The following is a 26,886-nucleotide window of genomic DNA, read 5'->3' as shown; positions in this document are numbered from 1 at the left end:
CAATAAAATATGGTTTAAATGTAATTGTTTGTTATTTAGTTGTCCATTTATTCAGAATATACAGTCTCTCAATGTATACATATATGAAATTTATAAGTTTTTATGTTGTTTTTTTGTCATTCATGTCATATAGTTGTTGTTTTAAATAAGATGCAGATCTAGATATGTTTTCTAAAGTTTGTTATAATCAGTTTATTAGGATTGAACTGATAGGTTTGATACCGAATTAATGAGCACCTTGTGCATGTGTTTTGTAAACTTGTAATATTTTGATTACTAGATTTGTAATCTTAATACCATATGGTTTAAATGTGATTGTGTATTAATTAGTTTATGTTTTAAAACATTAACGTTCTAAACAATATATAAATTTGTTTACAGGTGGTGGAGAATTCGGAAATGGGGCAATAGATCTTGGAGGATTAAAGGTTCATGAAGCTTTGTACTTCAGGAAAATATGGGAAACACACAGTGGTGGTCCAAAGGGTCTTGGTGCTACATTTTATGAACCAACTTCCATCCCTACCGGCTTCAGTTTGATCGGTCACTTTTGCAAACCCAACTCTATGCCCATGGTTTCAGCGGTTCTTGTAGCCAAAGACACCACAGGTAACCCATCACATGGTGCACTGAAGAGTCCCATAGACTATACTCTTATTTGGACTAGTAAGGGTTCGAATGTAAGCCAACGCGTAGATGGATACATTTGGCTCCCAATTGCGCCCTACGGTTATAAAGCCGCAGGTCACATTGTCACGACTTCCCTTGAAAAGCCCTCACTCGACAAGGTTAAGTGTGTTAGATCCGACTTCACGGAGTCAACCAAGGTGGACAAATGGATATGGGGGCATAAGATGGGGATGAGTTCTAGTATGGTTAATTTGCATACTACAAAACCAATAACTAGAGGCCGAAGTGTCCCGACAGGTATGTTTTTGGCGAGGAATAGCTGGAGTACACACGAGTTAGCGTCTTTAAAGATGGTCAAGAATTATGCTTATTCTGCTATGCCTAATCCCTCACAAATCACTACAATGATCAAAGCTTATGCTCCATTGGTTTATTTCCATCCCGATGAGGAGTACTTTCCGTCGTCGGTTTTGTGGTTCTTTGAAAACAGCGCTGAGCTACACATACTCGGTCAACCTCCAAGTGGTGTGATCAACGATGGCGATAACCTTCCGATCGATGGTACAGCAGATGATGCCTTTCTAGACCTCCCGTCAGATCCGCCTTCCAGTCAAAGGGTACGGAAAGGATCTTTGTCGGGTGCAGTTGCTTACATACATGTGAAACCAGCACTAGGGGGAACATGTACCGATCTAGCCATATGGTTGTATTACCCGTTCAACGGGGGAGGGCAGTTTCAACTAGGACCAGCCTCCATAAGCTTAGGAAAGATAGGGGCGCATGTTAGCGATTGGGAACATATAACGTTAAGGGTCGATAACTTTAACGGGGCTTTAAAGGCGGTATATCTATCGCAACATGCTAAGGGTATATGGCTAGTGCCTAGTGAATTTGAGCTCATTAATGGAACTAGACCGGTGGTGTATGCATCTTTGCATGGTCATGCACATTACCCTAGTCCATCTTCTCGTATACATATGGCTGGCAAACTTGATCCAAGCGACATACGACTTTTATCCAATGAGCTACAGAAGATGAACGGTTCGATTAAATCACAAATTGCCAAGTTTGGGTTTGGTGCTAGGGATGACACTGCAAAAAGTAACAACGTGATGGATATCGCGTCAAGCTATAATGTTGTGAGTGTTGGAAACAATAGAGTTGGTACGGAGCCATGGTTGGATTATACAGGGAGATGGGGTCCTAAGTTTACTTACGATTTTATAAAGGAGATATTGGCGATTGCACACGAATTGCCATGGCCTTTGAAACAAATTTTCACTAAAGTTATGAAGAAGATCCCGCCTGAGTTTTTGGACAAGAAGGTCCTCAAGGCCCAAAAATGAAAGTAAGTTGGTGGGGAGATGAGCTTGTTTGATAGAAGATCATCAACACAAATTATGTAGGTTACTTGCCTTCAAGAGTGGTTGATAAATATTATTAAATACATCTTTTAGTTATGGTTGATCATCCAATTATATGATATTTTTGTTGCTTCAAAGTTTTCTCCCTGTTTTTTTCCCTACTATTTAATGATCAATTGCTACATTATTATTATTATTATTATTATTATTATTTATACAATTAAGTTAAAGGAGGAGTATGTTTATTTATGATATCAGGGGTGTTTAATGTTATTTGTTGTCTAAACAAGCTGATCTAGACTGAACTGAAACAATTATTGTGCAGCTTAATAATTGTATCTATAACATATTTCTAAGTCGAACATAACTACGAAGATTATGACAAAGATAGTAGTCGAGTGCATCAAAAACAAGACTATACTCATCTCGATGACTTACTAGTTTTTATATTACATTGATTTAACCCGTTAGAAATAAAACATAATCAGCATTAAATCATTTATAAGTAAACGGGTGAAACTATATTATCTACAGTAAACCAAAGAAAAAAACATATTTACCAAATGTATATTGTATACAACTGTATTTAACAAAAAGAGGCATGACAATGAACAAGAACCTCTTAACTATGAGTTCATTGAACAATTTTCTAAAAGTAGATTGTATATCAAATAGACGAAGATAACCGCAATTTTACTCTTCTGAATCCGAGTTATAAGGAGGGCAGGATCCATCATCTACATTTGCAAGCGGGTTATATTCGGGAGAGTCGGGATCTGTGCACCCTGATACCAAATCAAGTTCACAACGATCACCCTGCAAAACGCATTACATTGTCGTATACAAGAAACGAATAGGATCATATAATCAGCAGTAATATAAATACGCGATACTGTTGTATGAAATTGTATATAGTCAAATATTTACACATGTTTGACAAATTCTGATCATTTAACGAACTAATAGATAAAACAACTGAAAAAAGACAAGTTTGTTGAAAATGGTTAGTTGTCTACAGGTGTTCATGAAACCGAAATAATCAACCCATAACCAAAAAAATGAACCGAATCAATAAACTATAATTTTTTTTTTTTTTAATGTAAAGTAATTTATAAAAAACCATAAATGTTACCGCCCAAAAATTTTAGTCCCAAATATGTAATAACCAATTAATAATTAATTAACAAAAAAATAAGACCCAAGTTTAAGTTCCAAACTCATTATTTCGGGCCTTTTCTTTGATTTAAAAACTTCATGTCCAAATGGCAAAACCGAACCCATTGTATAAACAGAAAACTAAAAGCCAAAGAAACCGAAACCAAACGGTTGTGAAAAACCTAAAAACCAAATTTTCAGTTTTTGGTTTGGTTTGAGCTAAAAATCGACCCATGCACACCACAGTTGTAAATGGTATGAAACTTATCATCCAAACATATTATCATAGGTAGAAATTTTTTATCCAACTATAAAAGTTAAAAACGTTTTTACTTACCCCTTCAAGAGTTAAATTACCCATCAACTGACATCTATCGATCACAATGCTTGTATCGGGAAAGATCGCCTTTTCACAAGCGCCTTCTTTGCTCAATTCCTCCGCGAGACCCTAAATCATTAGTTTAAAAAAACAAAACATTTAATGATTTCAGTTTTAGAGCTTAAAATAACATTTAAGATTAAAAAAAAGGTGAACATAAAGGATGTTTCTTGCAGTTCAAAACAAAATAAAGGACATTTCTTATATTTTCTTTAGTTTAAAGACGAAAAGTGAAATTTGTTACATACATAAGGAAGGAAAAATGTAATTTACTCAAATATCATGAAATGATATAATGGCATTTACCCGGTTGAAGAAATCTAGTTCCCGATTATGCCATGCTTTTGGCACTTGAAATTGTAGTCGATAAGGCCCATCCCAATCCGACCCGTTTGTGAATGAAAATATCAAGTTCACAGCTGTGATAACGGTAAAAGTCAACAGAAGAAAAGAAAAGTCAAATACTATAAAAGAGTATTTTGAAATAAACAAAAATACTAATTGCATGGTTGGTCCCTGTGGTATACCCGGATTTGATGCATTTTTTTTTCTGGAAATTACATGTTTAGGTATGCTGTAAACGAACCAAACCACATCGAACGAGACCTTATGAGTGTTTGTCCGTTAAGAATTTACAGGACAACGAACGGTTCACAAACACTACTGAATGACATTTCTTGTTCATGTTTATTCATTAAAGAAATGAATTTGCTCGTGTTCGTCTGTTAATTTAAAAAACGAACGCAAACGAATACAATCTAACATCAACACAAATAACCAACATAAACGAATGAAAGTTCATAAATACATTACTGAAGTACCGAACGTTCACAACCCAATTAAACGAACGAGACTTCTGTTTATGTTCACTCATTTAGTTAATCGAACAGAATTCCCTGTTCATGTTCGCTCATTTATTAAACGCACGTAAACGAACTTCCCGTCAAACGGTTTGCTGAATGTATGTTTTGTTTACAGCCCCGCTGATAGTCCCTGTCTCGGATTGACACAATCTATTTCTGCTAAAATTTTAAACCGACAAAAACACCCTTATTTTTGCTTTCAAAACTAAGGGTATTTTGGTCATTTCAAACCCATTTAACAATAAAAGATAACGCCCATCCAAGGTGGGTACCATCAGTGTTGGGACTGTTGACCACTAGCAAAAATTAGACAAAACATGTAATTTCCAGAAAAAAAAAGGATCAAATCCATAATATGAGTTACTACGGTGACCAAACGCGTAACTAACTCGAAATTAAAAGACAGGTACCATGTTTGGGGATACATATTTGGATGGTGTAAATAGGAGGGTCGGCAATGCCTCGGTCTTTACGAAGCATAGCCCTCGGCTCACCACCGCACATGATTGGTTGATTAAACCGCCTTTAAAAAATACAACAAAATCAAATATTACACTTCCATAATGCTGTAAAAGTTATTATCTAAAAGTTTAGGATCGAAAAAAAAAGTACCATTAAAAGCGATCCCGAATTCTTCATTTGGAGCAAGTTTTGTAGCAGCGGGATTGTAAAACAACTTTAACCTCTCTCCCTGGGAATTTGAAAAACAATAAACGATCCCATGCTTTTCGGTTAATACTTAATACTATAAAAAACCAACATACTTTCTTATTTTCAATGAAAAACTCTCATATAACCTATTTTTGATTATTAGAGTTCCTTCATCAAATTTTGAATGTCACTTTATGGATTTTTTTTCTTTCAAAAGTACTTGTGTATTCTAACCAAGTTTATGAACTTCAATATACCAAAAATCGGTTGAAAGGACTTTTTTTCGTGTACCATACAACATACGATAGTGACAGAATTTCTTATAAGTGTTCTAATGTTGTGAATATTTTTTTATAAATGTTAATTTTTATTTTTCAACTAAAGTTATTTTAGTTGAACATATTTAATTAAAAATTGAACTACTATGAAACTTGGTTATCATTTAGTGAATGTGTTTCAGTGTTACCTATTACTGCAAGTTAAATTTGAAAAAAGTAATCACTAAACAGTAACCAAGATTTATATATGTTCCATTTAAGTCACTCATAACACTTACAAGAAAATTTCACAACACTGGAACACATAGAAAGTTAAGTGATTTTATCTTACATAAAAATTAGCTTGGCTGTTAACTAAATTCTTCTGTTTTTCAATATAAGTTAATGACATTAACTTACAGAACTAAGAGGAAGGCCATTCATTGTTTTCCAGTATACTGGGGATCGCCCGATGTCGAAATCAGCCCACGAAGGAAGCACATATCTTGAAAATGAAGGAATATTTTTGTGGTAAGAAACTTAGATTGAACAATTTGTAATGATGTTTATGATACAGTAAACACATTATAACATGTAGTACAATACATGTACTTGTAAATCAAGATTTATATCAATCAAGAGTCATCATATAAGGGTCTTTTACTATCCTATGTATCCCAAGAAACAATTATGAACTATAATATTGTTGTATTCCCCTCTAGGTCTGTAAACGAAACGAACCGAACAAAGCCGTGTTCATGTTTGTTCGTTAAGTTTTCATTGGATAAGCGGACGGTTCACAAACACCTAACCGAACAAATTCCTTAATGAAATAATCTTGTTCGTGAACAGTTCATAAACACAAGAACAAACAAAACAATACTTTATTTGATTTGGCTAACCGAGAATGGTCAGTGTCAACTGTTTGGTCCAGCTACCAAGTTTGTCTTGGTGTTTTTCTTAACCTTTATATTCATATGTTAATTTTCATATAAAAAGTAATCACATAACACTCATATATTTTTGTTTTGTAGTTAATAATTGTGCTTAAATATCTATGACAAGATTAGAAAAGTCATTAAAAATAATAAAAACTTTGATGAACAAACATTACCAAAGATAAACGGACGTAAACAAACACATTATCGAATATTCACGAACACAGTTGGAACGCACATGGCCTCTGTTTGTGTTCGTTCATATAGTTAATCGAACTAAATTCCTTGTTCATATTCTTTCATTTATTAAAAGAATAAACATAAATGAACTTCCTGCCGAACACCGAACAGGTGTCTGTGATTTCAAATTAAAATATACACCTTGATATTGAAATTATAAAAATATATCCACAAGACTGAATACATACTCTTTAACTTCCTCAGATGGAGGTGCAACAACAACAGCTGCAGCCCTTATCTTGTTTCTTATCTTTATTGAATTCTTCCATCTTTTATGTTCTTTTAAGGGAGAACCCATAAACCTTTTGACACCTGCAAGTAAATTACAAAAAAAAACTATATCAGATAATGTTAAGTATAAATAAACCTCAATTAATTACTTAAGTTAGATAATAAGGGGAAAGAAGCAGCATATATACCATGAGTGTTTGCTATTGAAGGAGTGAAATTGGTGTTATATGGAGATGATGATACAACCTGGAAGATGTGTGAACTTGTTGCAGACATTTTTACAAACACTATCTGATATTGTTTTTTTTGTAATTTAAAGAGATAACAATGAACAAATATCTTAAGTGTAGAAAAAATGGTGTAACACAAATTATTGAATTTTTGTGTGGTGTGAATTTGTTAAGGACCAAAGGACACCATCATCTTTAGCAAGATTTTTTATATAAAAAAATCTTAGAATCTGACTTTTATACCACTTTCGGTCAAAGTTTGAAATATCTGTTATTCGGTTAGTTCGGATATGATTTTTTTTGTGTCGGTAACCACTAACCGAACTTCGAGTTAACAAATGCGTAACCAAACCGAATTCAACTGGTTTCGATATTGAATTTGGTTAAAACCCAAATTCAAAGTGAATAACATTTTTGCTTAGTTTTGCTTCCTGTTTTGTTCCGTACATTATTTTGTGTACCGAATGTGTAATTAGATGACTTGGTAATTGGGCTCAATTAACAAATTAAATAACATAAACCGTAGTTACATTTATAGAACTAAACAAAACAATTATTCGGTTAAACGGAATAAACCGATTTCAACAATATGTATATCCGAACTAAAAACCAAAATTTGAATTCGGATACGGTAAAGAACTGAACCGAAAACCGAGTGCGCTATCTGGTTTTGTCTTCTTTCTCCTTTTTTTGTAAATACGGTTCAGTTTTCAGTTTTTGTTGACTCCCATACACACCTAACACCGTATTTGATGAGATATATGAAGCCACACATCTTAAGCCCACCTAACAAGGTTCTTTTTAGTTTTTCGCCGATGCATTGACCATTGCGTTTGTTTGTTCACAAACCGCGTGAACCAGTGTGTTCGCTCCAAAAGGACTCACGACTCCAACTTGGGTCTATCTAGCACCATATCTCGAACCTAACCTAGCCATGGTGTTCCTTTAGCCCGAACCAAATTAGGTACACAATTCAAATTGATAAAGGCCATTCGAAAGCAGCGATGCAAGTGTATCGTGGGTCATAGTCATGACACACACATTGGCTCTATTAAATTTGTTTTAGTTCTTAATTTTAAAAAGAAGTTGCATTTAAGCAACTAAACGTTTTTATAACCGAATCGGTGCAGTTTGTATATAACTCATCTTTATATACATGTTTCAAACTTCAAATCATCATACAATTTCTAAACTAAGACATTTTTGCATGTTTCAAAATCTGATTATTGTAACATTTGAATTTTGGTTTGTAAAACCTATGGCCATGTGGGCTTACTCTTAATTTTTGTGATACATTTTCACACTATACACTTTTTAGTTTAATATTCATAAAACAATGCCCATTTTCAAACATATAACAGCAATACCTACAAACTCTTAAGTTTCTTAATTGCTTCAACTTCTACTTTGCAAATCTTTGAGTCCACTCAGCAGCAAGTGCATCATATTTAACTCTATCTACCAAGAACAAGTGAGCAACTCCTGGAACTTGAGGTTTATCTGCAACAATTCAACAATATTAAACTTGCATAAATTTCAAGAAATCAATTAACCATTTTTAAAGAGGATGAAGTACATACACGGGTTAGGACTGGTAAAGATAGATCTCAAAGCGAGTAGCACTTTTGAAATCGTTAAGGCGGGACTCCAACTGTTTTCATCAAGAATGTCCAATCCAACATTGCCACTTGAATCAACATTGCAATGGTATATGCGCGTTTTAAACACGACCTGCACCCTAAGAGCTTGTTTCAATAATGTACCAAAAAAATAAAAAAATCAATTTAATCAAAAAATAAACCTTTGGAGGCTTATAAGGATAATTAGCCAGAAATGTTATGTCAAGAAAGTATATCCCTCCTTCGTAAGGCGTTCCTACAACAACAAATAATAATCAAAATCATGAATTTGTTCTCTTAAGCATTTGATTAAACAACCTCTCATTCGTCATATACAAGAGCACTAGCAAATTTCTTGAAACTGAACACAATTACGCAATTTGTAAATCCCTTATGAGGTCTTAATTGTGTCGGGTTGGTGGGTGGACAGGTTGAACTGTTCAACCCGCACATGACCCATGGAAAGCATCAACTCTAACCCGCACACACTTAAAATCATGTAACCTGAACATGACCCATTTATCTAAATGTGTCAAATGGGTTGCCAAATAATAATCAACTTGTAAATGTGCTAACTGGGTTGTAAAAAATGTGTTGAACGGGTTAGTGGGTCAACCTGTTTAACTAAATGTGTGTAACCTGCCAACCCAAACACGACCAGTTTACTTAAACATGAAACGGGGCAGATATGCCAACCCAAAACCTGATTATTTTCAACTCATGTTTGGGCCGTGCCGCCGTGCCATCGCCACCCCTACTTATGTATAGGGATTCACCTACCATAAAGGCTATTCATTGGAATACATTTAACAAATCCAGGACCCGTATCAAGAATTACCACAAAAGGTAAAATAATTTTTATATAAGAAAAGTCGGGCAGACCTTGTGGGCCGAAGAGAGTAGCGACCCAGTGATAAAGATTATCGCCTTTGGGACCCGCAGAGCAATCTACAGGCGGGTCCGTGTTGAGTTCTGCCATCTCCTTTTGTATCCTCTTTCCTGAAGATGTTAATGATGTTCGCGATGGCCATGACCGCCCGCCACTCAAGCTCCCACTGTTCATCAAACACGGGCTGCACGTTCATTTAAGTAGATTCAATATTAATGTTGTACCACATCAACAAAATGCATCAAAAATTATTTTTCATATTGACGAGGAGCTGATCCAAGAGTTAGCAGGAGTTAAGGGCCCATTACCAGTGAACAGAACGATTTACCGAGCCGGTTCATGTGACAATTTTTTGAACTAAGACCCCAATTAATTTAATCTATATTTCAGTATTTATAGAAAACTTTGCAAGGCTGCCAAATTTAGAATATTTTGTTAGCGTTACATATTATTAAAATTTCTTGATGCATTTTTGTGACTTGGATTTTAGTTTTTACAGACAATGAACAAGAAATTAAGCATCGTGGTCAATGACATGTTTGACTATTTTACCCCTGTTTTGATACTATGAATTTGATATTTGGGCAAAAGTGGCAGATCTAATGAAGCATGGCATATCATATGATAGCCTAGCAGTTGGTTAAATGTTAATGAAACAGAAACATGTGTACCTGATTGAAGTGATTTGTTTGTTGACAGATCGGTTTTAAGGAGTTTGGAGCAATGGTCGGTGGACTTCAATTGGGGCAGAATAGGAAGAAGAAAGACACCAAGGAAGAAGAAGAGTTACTGACTGGACAACTGAGATAACTCGATAAGGGATATTGGTGGACAAAAGTCAACCACATATTTTTATAATTTTAATTCAAATGGATTTAGATAATTTTAATTTACAATCGGTTCGGCTCATTGACATGTTCTCTCTGTCCTCACGATTCCAGGGCTGCTCAAAAACCTCATGATTTAAAGTTGACTCGCAGAAAGTGGCATTAAAGTAGTGGTGAAACTTGGGCTTAGTCATAGGAGTGATCAAAAACACGGGCTCAAAAAATTATCTGGTCGACGAGTCGGTTCGTGTCATGATTCGGGTCGGGTCGGTGATTCAATCGGTCGGATCAAACAATATGACATCTGTATATCTAATTTTTCTTCATTTATTCAAACACTTGTTCTTAGAATAAAAAAACAATACTCCCTCCGTCTCATTATAAGTGTCATGTTTTGACTTTTCAAATCTTTCTTTTGCAACTTTGACCGTAAATATTTTTTTTCGTGTCATATAATACTTGATGAAAATTATATCAATGTAAAATACATTTAAAACACAATCCATTCATATATTTTACATCAAGTATTATATAACACAAACAAAAATATTACCGGTCAAAGTTAAACAAGAAAGACTTGAAAAATCAAACTAAGACACTTATAATGGGACGGAGGGAGTAACTTTTTAACCAGCAAAGACCTAAAATATTCATGATAATGTGATAGGAAAAGTTAGTAGGGATAAGCAATTTCGGTATTGATACTGGTACCGGTACAGATTTGGTACCGTCAATACCGAATAGATACCAAAGTTTTGAGTTTCGGTACCGGTATATCTCAAATTTTACCTTCAATACCTGTACCGAACCGAATAGATTGGTATCGGTACCGATCTCATCCATAAGGGTGAATACCTTCTTCTATAATTACAAATGACCTAAAATATTTAAAAAACATATCTTTTACTATTCGACTACTATTTTGTAACTTTTGTTTATAAATATTGTGATGTTTAGAAAAAACGATGGGGTATTCTATTTAAAAAGAAATCAGTGGTGACCGGTATCATTTTGGAAAAGTACATTTGGGGTGACTGCGCTTAATATCTATAAAAATTTTCGAGAAAAATCGTAAAATTTCGGAGAAAACGGCAGTGACCGACTGACCGGGGCCACCCCCCGTCCCAACATAGCTTCGCCCTTGAATTAAAGTAAGCTCGTATGTAGTGGCGGATCCAGAAAATTTTTTCACATGGCTCTGAAATTTTGGGTTTCGTTTGTCTAACACTGAATATTAAATTTTATGGTATCTTTTGGTTGGTCGGGTCACATAAAAAAATAAAGTAATACTAAATTATAAATACAAAAACAAAATTACGTCAATCACGAGACACATTGAGGCAACAAGCTCTTGAGTCGGTGCGTAAAAGCACACCTATTTACGTATGCGTTGAAAATATGAGTAAACTTCATATGCTTTTAAATAAACACTATAACAAAGCCAAAAAATTATATAAAATTAAAGGATAAAATTTAAAAAAATAGCAAAATTAAGTAAAAAAGAGAACTAGTTAATTTGATCACGAAAGAAAAACTAAAAGAATTGTATATGGTAACTTGGGTAAAACTTATAAAATACTTTAATAAATCATTATACATTTTTTACTATTAATAGAAAAAAATTGAAAATAATGAAAGAATGAAAAGTGTTCAGACAAAGCAAATAAAATATAAAATAGTTATCAACTTCTCTTCCCAATATCCACTCTTCCTTCCCGCTGCGACCTTAAGCTCGCCGAAAACATTTCTGACATTATTTCTCCTTTTCTTTTCTTTTTTTCTTTTGAGAAGCGCGAAACGTACCAGGCATAGTTCGGATCGTCTTCTACGGGATGATGTAACCAAATCTCGCTCTCCTCCGTTCAGATCTGCAATGGTTTTTGGGGGTGTGGAGGTGACTGCTAATAAATCTCGAGGATATCTTGTTTACAGACACAAAAATGGTTATGGTGGTGGCTCTTATTGAGAATAACAACCCTTAATAAGGAGGTGGAGACCTCCTTATATAGGGAGCCTCATGGCCACCATCATGGTACCCTAATGGGCCTAGCCCAGTTAGGGTTACCTCCACAAAACCTCCTCAGCCCAATAATATTGTATTAGTCCATATAATAAAATAAGCCAAACATAATAAATTAAGGTCGTAAGCCGGGTTTAGTACCATACCCCTACAAGCCCCCCAAGTCCAGTGTTGCTCCTAGGCGTGCAAGCGTTTAGGTGGAGCGCTGGACTTCATAAGGTGTGTTAGGATATGAGGCGGTTTTTTCCCTTTTCTCCGGCCTTGTCTTTATTGTCTTTGAGTTTTGAGAGGTTTTCTCCATGAAGGTGACATGTTGTGATCCTTATGATAATAATGGTGCACTGGCATGAATAAGATATAGCACGCATCATAACAATAGTGGCGCGGGGCCTGATAAAAGATGGGTGCGCATCTCGATAATAATGTAATGCAACTTGCGCGCAAGGCAGCTTACGAGCTATAAAAATAATGAAGCTTGCGCGCGAGGCGACTTACGAGCTATAAAATAATGAAGCATGCGCGAGTTGCGGCTTATGAGCTATAATATGATGATAATGACTGGCCCACAAGGGCCTCTTCTACGCAGGATGACTATCCCAGCTTGTCTTCAAAATAATAATGGAGGCACAAACGGCCAGATAATAATAATAATAATAATGTCATCGGTGCTTGTGGGACTCGTAACCGAACCTGCAAAAACATATCAACTAAAAGTGGATGTATTACAAGGTTCCCATCCTCGGGCAAATTATGAGGTGTGCCCAACCTACGTTGGCGCGTGGCTGTTTTGGAATATTATTAGGCTCCCGACCTTTATGTTTGGCGCGTGGCCATGTGGGATATTATTAGGCTCCCGACCTTTATGTTTGGTGCGTGGCCATGTGGGATATTATTAGGCTCCCGGCCTTTATGTTTGGCGCGTGGCCTTATGGGTTTATGAGGATTCCCAACCTTTAAGTTTGGCGCGTGGCCCTATGGGTTTATGAGGATTCCCAACCTTTAAGTTTGGCGCGTCGCCGTATGGGTTTATAAGGATTCCCAACCTTTAAATATGGCGTGTAGCAGTATGGGTTTATGAGGATTCCCAACCTTTAAGTTTGGCGCATGGCCGTATGGGTTTATGAGGATTCCCAACCTTTAAGTTTGGCGCGTGGCCTTATGGGTTTATGAGGATTCCCAACCTTTAAGTTTGGCGCGTGGCCTTATGGGTTTATGAGGATTCCCAACCTTTAAGTTTGGCGCGTGGCCTTATGGGTTTATGAGGATTCCCAACCTTTAAGTTTGGCGCGTGGCCTTATGGGTTTATGAGGATTCCCAACCTTTATGTTTGGCGCGTGGCCTTATGGGTTTATGAGGATTCCCAACCTTTAAGTTTGGCGCGTGGCCTTATGGGTTTATGAGGATTCCCAACCTTTAAGTTTGGCGCGTAGCCGTATGGGTTTATAAGGATTCCCAACCTTTAAATATGGCGTGTAGCCGTATGGGTTTATGAGGATTCCCAACCTTTAAGTTTGGCGCATGGCCGTATGGGTTTATGAGGATTCCCAACCTTTAAGTTTGGCGCGTAGCCATATATTTTGCATTAATATAAGCACTTTTTGTGCCATTTCATGCAAATCCTATATACTCATACTTTTCGTTTTTTTTTTTTTGCTATGCAAACCAAAATCAATATAGGCGAAAAGTTTGAGGTTTTTTGTAAAAACTTGTAAGGCCCCGTCACCGGTAACCCTACTTTCGTGTTGGATTTACTCATAAACACAGTTCTAAATATCAGAGTTAATTAAAAACTTTACGCGGAATATAAAACTTTCATAAAACATTACATATCAATTCATAATCATGTCTTAAAACATTCCTCTTGTCTTTCAAAATCAAAACATAACTTATAAAACATATCAGATCTTCAGATGCCAGGCTTTAGTCTTCTGCCATGTGTCCTCCACTCAAGCCAGCTGTCTCATCCTACTCACCTGCGTGCATACTAAAAGTCAGCTACGCTGAGTGAGTTCTAGTTAATCATACAATACCATACAATACCTTATTACATACATACGTACTTAACCTCATAACTTTCTTTCATACACACATAAGTACTCATACATTCATTCTTACTTACATACTTTCTTTCTTACTTACATACTTTCTTTACATTCATAATCATACGTTTTAAAGAGCCTTTCGCCCTATAACCTCACAGATATTATAAGGGTCTGGTCCCTAACATCACAGATATTTTAAGGGTCTGGTCCCTAACATCACAGATATTATGAGGGTCTGGTCCCTATCCTCACAGATATTGTAAGGGTCTGGTCCCTAACATCACAGATATTATAAGGGTCTGGTCCCTAACATCACAGATATTATAAGGGTCTGGTCCCTTGTTTTCGAATATTAGTAGGGTTCGATTCCCTCTTCGTTACCATACAACCATACATCATACCTCGAGTATTATTAGGGCTCGGTACCCTTTTCGTAACCATACAACCATACAACCGTCATTTCCTTCTTTTATTAACTTTATTACGTTCATACACATAAACATACATATCATACTTACCATATTTATAACGTTACAACCTGACAGTACGTGCAATATCCGAAGATCGTTCACGTACCATCAAGCAATCATTCATACATATCACATATATCACATATGGCATACACTTATCACTTAGGATAAATGTATTAACAACACATCAAGTATGCACACAGCCCCGAAAACATAACAAGGAATGGGGCTAGAAACTCATCTGGATCCTGTTACGCTCGCCGTTGATCGTAATTCCTTTCTTTAACTGGGCTCGGCTAACTGTATAATATTTACACATATCAATTAACTACTACTACTCGTTTTGTATTTCTATCTATATATGACCCACAACGAACGGGGGTCCGGGGGCAGCGCCCCTGGCAGCGGGGTTCTAGGGGCGGCAGCCCCTAGTGGGGTCCAAGGGGCAGAGCCCCTGGCTGGGGTTAAGCTGCCAGGTCAGCTTGGAAAAATTTTATTTTCGATAACTGCCTTAACACATTTTCCATTAGGTTTTTAATTTATTTTCTAAACGAACTTCACTTCAGGCGAAGTTAAACCTTAGGCGAACTTGGCTTCAGGCGAAGTTAAACCTTAGGCGAACTTGGCTTCAGGCGAAGTTAAACCTTAGGCGAACTTGGCTTCAGGCGAAGTTAAACCTTAGGCGAACTTGGCCGTAGGCGAAGTTATCCTTAGGCGAACTTGGCTTCAGGCGAAGTTAAACCTTAGGCGAACTTGGCTTCAGGCGAAGTTAAACCTTAGGCGAACTTGGCCGTAGGCGAAGTTATCCTTAGGCGAACTTGGCTTCAGGCGAAGTTAAACCTTAGGCGAAGTTACGCTTGAAGGCGAAGTTACGCTTGAAGGCGAAGTTCATCAGGCGAACTTAATCTTGCAGGCGAAGTTATCGCGCTGCAGATCTGTTTGCCCATAAATCCTTCGTTTCTTAGCCAAATAACTCGATTTTGGTACCCACGGAATCGTATGATCGGCGCCTACAAATCCCAACCATCAAATCGGCCTAAAATCGACGTTTTAGGGGTCCGATTTGGGCAGTTTGGGTTTCGGGTCCGGTTAACCCATCCAATCCTAACCATTTTCAGTAATATTAGCTTTGGTGGATTTGTTCTTACCTTACCAACTCAGATCTATCAACAAAATCTCGGGTCTCGGCTTCGAATCTTGATCGGTTAGAATGTGTGTGTTTTGAGTGTGTGAAGAAAGAAGGTGGAAATGAAAGATTGGGTTTGGGATGGGATATTTATATCCCTCTAAGCCCACGGACCCGAGGCCCATTCTCATTTAACCCATCTTACGCAATCTAAGCCCAACTCCCTCCTTACTCGACATTAAATAATTAACAACGTGAAATCACTAAACATAACTTTCTTTATTTATAATTAAAATTTTAGGATGTTACAAAACTTCTGAAGTAATTCACTTATTTGATGAACTTGTAACCAAGCATGTGCTATTGTTAGCGTTCCGGGATTTGGCCGTGAGTATTCCATGCCTCCGACACGAGTGTTCCGTGCCTCTGACGCGAGAATTCTTTTCGCTTTGCCATGAGAATTCCACGCCTCTGACGTGAGTGTTCCGCGCCTCTGACACGAGACTTCTTTCAGATCGAGGAAGGTTTCCTTGTTATACTTGTAGTAATTCGAGAGGGTTAAATGTAAACAGCTTAAATCCTTATTTTGTTATCATAATAAATATGGCTCAAGAGTTGAGGGGGCTGTTTTGAAAATTTGGAAATTAATTCCATCTCCTTCAAAAAGTGTACCATCATTGCACACGACATGTGCTTTGCTTACACATCTGCATATGTGTATGTATATATATATATATATATATCGAGAGATATAAAGAGTTAACTCATACATCAAGAAAACACCTTCATTCATCATACGAAAGACATCCAGATTGCTTCTTTAGTCCCCGATGATGGTGGTAGAGTAAATTTCATCTATGCGGAAGCGTGACGAGCCTCGGTAGTAACCTGCAAAAGTTGTTTACGGACGCGGAATGGCGCGAATCAACCCGCTATGGAACTCTCTCGTGATCTGCGGGAGCCAGAAATGACCCGCGATACATCCATGATGGCTGAAGTTAACTTGTGGGAGTGCGCATGCGACTCTTTATGGTTGCTAGTTGATCCTCGTGAGTGCCCAGATGACACGCCGTTAGTGTTTCATGGTGGCACTGTGTCGGGGCTGGAATATCTGAGCGCTTATGTCACCCGCGGGAGCGGCTGTCACGTCTTTCAGTCCGCGTATATGACCTGCCACGGACGGCTTTTAGCACGTCTACTCACATGTGACTGGTGGTGGAGTTGGTCTACTAGAGGGAGTATGGAGCACGCATAATGCCTGCGGGAGGCGGAATCGACCCGCCTTAGTTTTACTCGGAGCTTTCATGTGGTCTGCGGAAGCCATAGTGGTGGAATTCATTCGCCGGAAGTTTTGCACGTAGCTCGCGGGAGCCCGAGGTGGTCCACCAGCTGCTTTGGATTACCGTGATTGTTGGTGAATATTGTGTTGATCTATCAGAGCTTGCATGCGAAACGAGAGGGTCCCGCCATGAGTGATTAACACGCCATCAATAACTTAACCTGCCGGAGTCCGAGGTTAACTTCTCTTCCCGCAGGTGTTGATGGTATTGCCAACCCGCAGGTGTTGATACGCGGATCGCGGCTATGATCCGTGGGTGGCGTTGCCAACCCGCAGGTGTTGATACCCGGATTGCGGTTATAAACGGGTTTTTCCTTCGCACGTGTATAAACTTTCTTGGACATTTTATACTTTGTAAAATTTGCTTTTTATCAAGCGCGGTGCAGACAAGCGGACTCCGTGGATCTAACAAGTTAGAGGCGCGGCTCCTCGGCGGAGGTGGTGGGTGATCCTTAACGGTGTGCATGCATGGAAGCGGAGACTTGATCTCCGATGGCGCGTATGCATGGCAGCGGAATCTTGATCTTTGGTAGTGCGCATGCATGGCGGCGGAGTGGTGACTCGTGGGCGCACATGCATGGTGGCGAAGTCTTGATCTTCGGCACTGCGCATGCATGGAAGCGGAGACTTGATCTCCGGTGGCGCGCATGCATGGTAGCAGAATCTTGATCCTCCGCAGTGCCCTTGCATGGCGGCGGAGTGGTGACTCGCGGGCGCGCATGCATGGCGGCGAAGTCTTCTGCGCAAAATCAAAGGCACGACCCACATGGTGGTTTCCGCGGGCGCTCATGCATGGCGGCGGAGTCTTCTACACAAAACCAAAGGCATGGAGTCGTCTTTCGAACTCACATGGTGGTTTCCGCGGGCGCGCATGCATGGCTACGGAGTGAGGATCCGCGGGCGAGTGCGCATGGCGGCGGAATGATGATCCAAGGTCGCATATGCATGGCGGCGGAGTGGTGATCCGCGGGCGCGCATGCATAGCGGCAGAAAGTTGAGCGCGCATGCATGGCGGAGAGTTGAGCACGCATGCATGGCAGGAGTTGAGCGCGCATGCCTGGCGAAGGGTTGCGCGCGCATGCCTGGCGGAGAGTTGAGCGCGCATGCATGGCGGGGGTTGAGCGCGCATGCATGGCGGGAGTTGAGCGCGCATGCATGGCGAAGGGTGTAATTTATTTGAAACCCCAAAATGGGATAATATTGATGGCTATTATTTTGAGGCTGTACACAGCCTGTCATTCTCCTAGAAGATGCCTTTCCACATGAGTCAAAGATATGCAAATATGATGGTACCCACTGCAAAAAGAGTTGTACCTATGTATTCTTTTTTACACCCAATTTTTGCTTTGTAACTATAGATCTAGAACTTATTCCAGCATTGAACACTGAAAAATCAGATCTGGATCCGGCACCCATTGCGTATGAACGCAGATCTAGAGAGACAAACAAGAATATCGAACGTAACTGTTGCTCAAACGGAATCAGATCTGAAGGAATTAGACCCAGATCTAACCTCCGTCACTCTAGAAACACAGATCTGGACATGAAACGGGGAAGATTGAGGTGTGGTTCGTTACCGTCCCACGGATGGCGACAATGAAGAAGCGCGAAACGTACCAGGCATAGTTCGGATCGTCTTCTACGGGATGATGTAACCAAATCTCGCTCTCCTCCGTTCAGATCTGCAATGGTTTTTGGGGGTGTGGAGGTGACTGCTAATAAATCTCGAGGATCTCTTGTTTACAGACACAAAAATGGTTATGGTGGTGGCTCTTATTGAGAACAACAACCCTTAATAAGGAGGTGGAGACCTCCTTATATAGGGAGCCTCATGGCCACCATCATGGTACCCTAATGGGCCTAGCCCAGTTAGGGTTACCTCCACAAAACCCCCTCAGCCCAATAATATTGTATTAGTCCATATAATAAAATAAGCCAAACATAATAAATTAAGGTCGTAAGCCGGGTTTAGTACCATACCCCTACATCTTTCACAGGGGTCGATCAGAGTTTTATCCGTATTTATAACACTATTTTTTTTGGGAAAATTACCAAAATAGACAATTTGACCAAATATTTTTCAAAATAGACATGCCTATTTTAGCATACATCTCCGATCATTGATTTTTTAACCAATAAATAACTGGCAAATCAACGAAGCCGGATAAGGGGGCTAAGCCTTAGCCGCCACTTTATGGGCACGCAATTTTATGAAAAGTAAACGGGACCCACTTTCAGCCAATGGCGGCTAAGTAAGGAATATTTGGAGCCGGCTAAGAATGAATATTTGGAGCCGGCTAAGTAAATAGGCACGTATCCCGAAGCCGGCTAATGTAGGTTAAGTTTAGCCGTTTTTGACAAATGTCAAATTTTTATTGGTTAAAGGTGCTTCCCGTTTACTTTTCATAAAATTTTGTGTCCATAAAGTGGCGGCTAAGGCTTAGCCGGCTTCGCTGACGTGTCAGTTATTTATTGGTAAAAAATCAATGATTGGAGAGATGTATGCTAAAATAGGTGTGTCTATTTTAGAAAATTTTTCGTCAAAGTTGCCTATTTTGGTAATTTTCCCTATATTTTTATATCACAGGGGTTGGCGGACCCCGTAGACAAGCCGTAGGTCCGCCTCTGCTCATATGTAAATGAGTCGAGATCGAGCCAATGTAAGCTTACTCCTAGGCTCGCTCGTTGACTAGCTCATCTACCTAAAGCCAAATTTAGTGCTTATAAGCCTCCGCTAGTGCATATTTGGGACTACGTCCGTCATCATATATATATTTATAACACTTATTATGGGATCTCAAGTTCTCATTGATTAGCATGTTAACAAGTAGTTTTCTTCATATATTTAACTTAACTCTATGAAGATATCTCTTTCATCCTCTAATGTTTAACCTCATAACATATATATGCATGAAAAATCGCCTTAGAACTATCCACACATGTGTCTTGATGTTTTTTGGGTCCATAGACTTTAAAAGTTTCTAAATAAAAACAATTAAACCAAAGTTGACTGGGAGCATATATAAACAAGATGAGCGTATCAAAGTACAAACAAATAACACTTCGTACAATTATACAAATTAATACATAAATTCATGCAGCTTCCTTCTTTTACCACAATAAATTGAAGTTACGACTAACTGTCATTATTCAATACCAAAATACATAGCAAACACTTATCAAGAGCTAGATACCATCCAAATATATTTCTGGGTCGAAGATGCATGGCATGGAAGGCATGAATCATTTGAACTTGTTAAGGGAAGCACACGACTTCTTAATTTTGTAATCATCGGTAGGTATCTTGACATTGGTAGCTAACCCTATTGCTTCAAGAAACCTTATTATATACCAACCAACGTCGATTTGCCACCATTCTAACCCATGTCGAGCCGAGAACTCAAATGCATGGTGATTATTATGCCATCCTTCTCCAAAAGTAAGTAATGCTACCCACCTATATACATATACATATACATATATAATATGCTGATACAATAGATATCTAATAGTTTAGGATAATTGTGTACGAGTACTAAGCTTTTGTACTTTTTATAAGAAAAACTAGATTTAAATAATCTCTATTATTGATCGCTGGCAAACAACAATCTCAATTAATGAAATGATTATTGCTGATCCAATCTTTTAACATATTTGCTCTCAACGATCCGTGACTAACAGAATCTTAACGTCGTTAGTCATCAGTCACTGGAAAAACTGTTTTTAGCCGGAAGCTCTACATTTTCATCCCAAGCCTCTTTGTAACCTTAGATCGGACCTTTAGGAACTTTTACTAGTAAAACTCCAACTGTTGATGTCACTAGGACCCTAGAACCACCGTCGGAGTCAATTGGTGGTGCTCAAGTGGTTATGAGTCAGTTGGTGGTGGTGGGTGTCAGTAGTGGTAGTAGTGGTGGTTAGTGATGGTGGTCAGCGGTGGTGTTCATGTAGTGGTGGTGGTATTCAGGTTGAGTTTTCTTGTCAAAGACGTTTTCCCGGCGAACGACGACTAACAACATCATGATTATGTTAGTCGATGAACATTTGGAACAAATATGTTAAAAAATGAGACCGTCAGCATACATTTTATTAGTTGAAACTGTTAATCCAATTGTTCTTTTTTTATAAGATACTAAACTCTTGTTTGTAAGGTGTAACTTATTATTTATTGTATATATACCTACCAATTATTTTTGGATAGGTCACCGGTGTTCCAAACCTGGGTTCCCCATATGTGACAAACCGAGGTCGCTAGAAAAGTTGCATGATATCCTGATGTGGCTGCCACCCCCTACATATATAAGAACACATATTTTAATAACTTGACCATTAAATTTTTTTACGATTCATGATTGTCTTGTACGTCGATTACTTGTATTTCTATAATTTGCTTAAATAAAGTCTTACCACAACCCAAACAAGGTAGGAAAATCCACCAAATGCATACACAAGAGCAGAAAATGCAATTGTATGCAATGGGAGGCTTCTTTTAAGGAATCTATAGAACACTTGATTTTTTAAATCCTCCACGCTAGAGAAACGTATTTGATACTACAAAACATAGATCATTAACTTAAACATAATAACCATCCAAGCTAGAGAAACGTATTTTTGAACATGAAAGTATAAATTTGAGTGTTAAACTGGTCGAACCGACATAAACCAAAATTCAAGTTAGAGAAACGTTTTTTTGGAGCCTTAAAATGTGCATGACTTGCCTATCCATGGATTGACACAGTCAACTCCAGTGGCGACGCTTGGACACGAATGTCGGGGGGCTAAACTCAAAACGTATTATAAAAATCATAAACGAGGGAGGGGGTTCAAACTTTTGGCCGAAAACACATAAACTTATACATATAAAAATTTTCAGACGAAAAACAACTAAATTTACACTAATGTGCGAAAAAACAAGGGGGGGGGGGGGGGGGCCTGGCCCCTTGATATCCTTCGCCCCTGGTCAACTCGTCTAACTCATATAAACTTTTTTTATATTACTAGTCTCAGGGTCGGCTCTTGTAGGACAATCTTTAGAAAGAAGAAAAATAAGACATCTAAAAATACATTGTGTTGTTTTCAATACTTAAATTTATGACCTTTGCATTTTCTTATAATGTTTTTTTCAACTGAACTAAAATAACTTTTATATGCATCTATTGGATGTATAAATCTAAATATATTATTTTAAACATATATATTTTAAATAAAAAGAATTGGGCCATTCGGAACTCGGAAGACCAGGTCCGAAGCCATAGCCCCCCTCCCCTTTTGGGCCGGGCCTGACTTTTCTAAAAAATATAACTTTGCATTCAAATAAAAGAGACCAACACTCATTTATTTCGTAATTTCTGGCATAAGATGCTCGTTACATCTTTATAAAACTAAATGTGTCGACCCACGAAACGTTATGTTAATATGTGACTATCCGTTTAGCTAAACATGTTCATGGGTCTATCTAAAATTAACACAATCCATTAATTTAGCGAAACCCATAGTCATGAATTTAATGTTTAGTTTTGTATCGTGACAACACTTCACGTCTTACAAACAAAGTACCTTTTCAAGCATGTAACCACTATCGAATAGCCAGCCCATATGACTAAACCAAAATCCAAAGATCGGAGAGTGGATCTTTCTCTGTATCAACATACTGATGGTGGTATCTATGGATGCTCACCCAAAATATGGGATCCCTCTATATATACACATGCAACTTAAATTCATTAGAGTTTTAATAACTCATTATAAGTGTGACATACCAACTAAGGTGCCACTAAAATGCAAACATAAGTAACTAAACTAATTTACTAAAGTATCTAAAAGACATAAATTAACCTGCATAGATAGGACTCCAATATAAGCAAAGGTGTACTCAAGCCACTTTGGTAGCTTGAAACTATGGTGTGCGAGGTTACAATGATATGACAAAGTTATACCAAATAATCCAAACAAAACGTAGGTGAACATTGCAATCCAAAAGGCACCCCAAGTGAACGTAAATGGGGCGAAAAGTGCAAGCAAATGAACGAACAAGATCGTTACACCTGTTATGACGTCGACGGTCCTCCATTTACGACCCATGAAGAGGTTTCTCCTCCTTGTAACTAACACATCAGAGAACGGTGTTTTGCTATATTCCAACTCCTTTACAACATGGGTAACTGCGATCAAGTTTTTCATATTTGAAAGCTGAATAAGTTGTGTTTTGATATATGTTTTAAGCGTATATATTTATAAGGAGCTAGGTTAATGGGTTTTATGAGGTTCGGTGAGGGTTGTTGAGATGAATGTAATGAAATCTTGAGTACGCAGTAGGAGATGGCTAGATGGGATCTAGAGAAGCTTGTAACATTTATTAAGGCTACACTAAATTTTGATGATACTGCTTTTAGATCACACACACTTGATACGAAAATAATTTATATATTTCCTTTTATATTAATAGATGAAAAGAAACTATTTAATTTACTTTATGATAACTCTTTATGATAACTATATTATCGATATTCATGGGAAATAAATTAGTACAATATCGAAATATACATAAAGAAAAACAAAGAGTATAAAACTTACAATTTTATATGAGCAAGATGATTCAAATCATTTTTTACAAGAACTTCAGTAAACTCTTGTTCACTACAAAATGAGCAATTTAATATTGATGGTTGTGATTGAGGATTCTTGTTAATACGGGTTTCTTAAAACAGAACTAGAGTTTCCTCTCGAAGAACTTATCTGTCTCCCATACTACAATAACCTAACAAGTATTGCTACCAGAGATGGCTCGATCACACGTCCAAGCTTACGCATGATAGATTGTGTTCTTGATTTTTTGATAGAAGAAAATAAGTAAAAGAAGATGCTGGAATCAGTTAGAAAGTTCCCCTCTTTGATTTTGATACATGGATCCTTGTGTATGTTTTATGTTTTAACAAATGAACCATTATGTTCATTTTATACTCACAAAAGAGAAACTCATTCAACCCATTTAATATTGACATTTGCAATAAACAAGAAAATTAATGTTATAATATACACTTTATCAACCTATTAATATTGAAATTAACAAGAAAATTAATCTTGTAAACAAGATAGCTAATCTTGTAAACATGGAGCGATATCTTTTAAATTGATTTAAGTGGTTGACCGAAATTCTCATATATCATCATGACGAGTTGAGGCAGTCAAGGCTAGCTTTAGTTGATTAGAGAACCAGTATTAGTAGTAGTAGTAGTAACCGATTACCATGGAACCAATTGTTATCAGCTGGATCAAAGCGTCACGATGATATATGAGAATTTAGCGTGCACACTCTTTAAGTCCCAACATGTGTCTCCTTCTAAGAGAAACAATATACAAGGATTCTTATAAGCCATTTCAAGTTTTATCCTCCCACTAAACTTTAATCCATCTTTTCCAATTTTGCACAACTTTGGTTGTTGCAACAACAGATTGAAAATTGATATGTCATTTATCTTGACTTCATTTTGGACGTAGTTTGATTCGTTTGTGAAGCCCTCACCTAGTATAAAAAAAACCCGGAAATAATTATGTATATAGCTCGTATACAAATATATACATTCATTTAATTCCAAAGTTAGTGAAAAATCATCTCACAAACCCGGAAATAATTACCTATATAGCTCGGAAATAATTATCTATATAGTTCGAAAATGATATAACCCACCAACATATTAAATTTCTCTAATAACTTTTATTCGTTAACACAACTAATGATTTTCTAAGATCTTTGGCAGGAGAAATTAAAATTTGGCTGTAGAAGAAGCATCGGTAAAGGATCCATCGGTAAAATCCGTTAGAAAATGTATCACCATGGCCAATATATTTACCGACTGAGCATCGCCTACTGAATCTTGCTATGATGACTAAAACCGATGAATTTGGAAGGACAAAACTAACTGCATGTGACTCCTGTTCACTTATAGCTTTATTTGCTTGTGATCGATAAGCATGAATCAGTATTTTTTTAGTCACTTGTGGTAAAAGTAAATGCACATATTTAGTTCGTACGTCCTATGAGAACCTTTGACATTATTATAGCATGAACAAAGTGAAACATGGCATGTTGTTTTATGTTTAACCATTGGTTTTGTTGATAACTGAAAGGTGGGTGTACAAACGTCAGGCTTCTTCATGTGAAGAGTTTCATGTACTGAATGTCCTCCCTGCTTTATGGTATTGAATAGGGTGTTAGGTGGAGCGAAACCATCAAATTGTATTGTTTAATTTCAGTTAGTTAACAAAATCTTAATAAATTAGGATTTTGAATATTGATTTGAGTTAAGCACTGTTTTAGTCATTATAATATGTTCAAATTCCCCTTTTTTGTTGAAGAGCTAGGGCCCGGGACTCACCCCAAAGAAATTATAACCTCTTCGGGAGGGTCCACGCCCTCCGCGAAGCAACATTAGTTATCTATAAGTCCAACACCTAGAATAAGGGCATGACGGTGACGAAGGCCCCACCCTACGCAACACGTCACTCCTTGCATTCTAGAAGGTATGACCTAAGATCGTCCTAGGTATGACACAAAAAGGAAGTATCTTGACGAAAACGACTTCCAGCGAATAAAAGGACGACAACACATCATCATTAGTACAACATGATACAAATGTCACTATCAACCAATTGTTTTATCCATCAACTTTCCATGAGCACGTCCTAGGCCCGCTGATTTGTAAATCTCCTAAAACAACAGTCGGCCCACTTCTTTCTCTCACTCCCTTCGTCTATAAATACCATCCTAACACCAATGGTAAAAGGATCGGATTTCACGCTTAAGTATTCACTGGTACTTGGCTCATTGAAATGCTTGGTTAGATCTTTGACAAACAAACATAATGAACACGAACATGTTTAATGAAGGGAGTGCACTCCCTTCATTCTTCATTATTCGCCACATTAGTGTCACGTCGACTTTTTTTTTCCATCAATTAACCTCATCATTCAACCCATGTTATTCATCATTCTCCACCATTCCATTTATTTATATTATTCAAAAAGCAAAGGTAATGAAAAAGAAGAAAAAAAGAAAGAAAAACAGGGATTGGACAAAAATCGGGTGAGGGTTTCGTGATGTGCGTGATGGTAATCAGGGTTTGGGGGGGGGGGGGGGGGTCAATAATACTATTCTCTATCATTTTGTTCATACAGGAGAGGGCATCATTCTCATTCTCCCCTTAACCACAACCCACAACTTAAGTAAACGAAACACTACATTAATAAATCACAAATAAGTAAACACTGTAAACTGTATAGTTAAATACTCCCTCCGTCCCATTATAAGTGTTCTATTTTGACTTTTCAAGTCTTTCTTTTGCAACTTTGACCGTAAATATTTTTGTTTGTGTCATATAATACTTGATGAAAATTATATCAATATAAAATACATTTAAAACCCAATTCATTCATATATTTTACATCAAGTATTATATAACACAAACAAAAATATTGCTGGTCAAAGTTAAACAAGAAAGACTTGAAAAATTGAACTATGACACTTATAATGGGACGGAGTGGGTAATTAAAATTAACTTTGTACTACAAGATTTTAATATTAAAAGCTAAAACATTCATTTATGTTTTATTTTTCTAG

At 37.5% G+C, this 26,886-nt stretch overlaps 3 protein-coding genes and 1 pseudogene across 3 annotated transcripts; 1 reads left to right on the top strand and 3 right to left on the bottom strand.

Moving 5' to 3' along the window:
- Positions 1-381: 381 nt before the first annotated feature.
- Positions 382-1,976, top strand: LOC143617728 (hypothetical protein At1g04090-like; the record flags this gene model as incomplete). Its single annotated transcript, XM_077090191.1, has 1 exon — positions 382-1,976. A coding segment is annotated over one exon (1,595 nt), but the record flags the coding sequence as incomplete, so codon positions are not given.
- Positions 1,977-2,549: 573 nt separating this feature from the next.
- LOC143617732 (protein POST-ILLUMINATION CHLOROPHYLL FLUORESCENCE INCREASE, chloroplastic-like) lies at positions 2,550-6,984 on the bottom strand. Its single transcript, XM_077090201.1, has 8 exons — positions 6,897-6,984; positions 6,666-6,789; positions 5,720-5,804; positions 5,004-5,082; positions 4,802-4,915; positions 3,835-3,947; positions 3,487-3,597; positions 2,550-2,810 (listed from the first exon to the last, which is right to left on the bottom strand). Exons 1-8 carry the CDS (start codon positions 6,982-6,984, stop codon positions 2,688-2,690), a joined length of 837 nt encoding a protein of 278 aa, XP_076946316.1. The 3' UTR covers positions 2,550-2,687.
- Positions 6,985-8,153: 1,169 nt separating this feature from the next.
- LOC143617736 (constitutive photomorphogenesis protein 10-like) lies at positions 8,154-9,727 on the bottom strand. The gene is made up of 4 exons (XM_077090203.1): positions 9,440-9,727; positions 8,740-8,813; positions 8,519-8,669; positions 8,154-8,438 (listed from the first exon to the last, which is right to left on the bottom strand). Exons 1-4 carry the CDS (start codon positions 9,618-9,620, stop codon positions 8,341-8,343), a joined length of 504 nt encoding a protein of 167 aa, XP_076946318.1. The 5' UTR covers positions 9,621-9,727; the 3' UTR covers positions 8,154-8,340.
- Positions 9,728-20,298: 10,571 nt separating this feature from the next.
- On the bottom strand, positions 20,299-23,648 carry LOC143617734 (delta-9 acyl-lipid desaturase 1-like; annotated as a pseudogene).
- Positions 23,649-26,886: the final 3,238 nt, after the last annotated feature.

This window comes from Bidens hawaiensis, unplaced genomic scaffold (genome assembly GCF_021521415.1).
Source record: "Bidens hawaiensis isolate Kalapana, Puna unplaced genomic scaffold, B.hawaiensis_p1.1 tig00057681_1, whole genome shotgun sequence".
NCBI lineage: Eukaryota > Viridiplantae > Streptophyta > Magnoliopsida > Asterales > Asteraceae > Bidens > Bidens hawaiensis.
The sequence above is the reverse complement of the archived record's forward strand: the minus strand, read 5'-3'. Positions and strand labels throughout refer to the sequence as shown.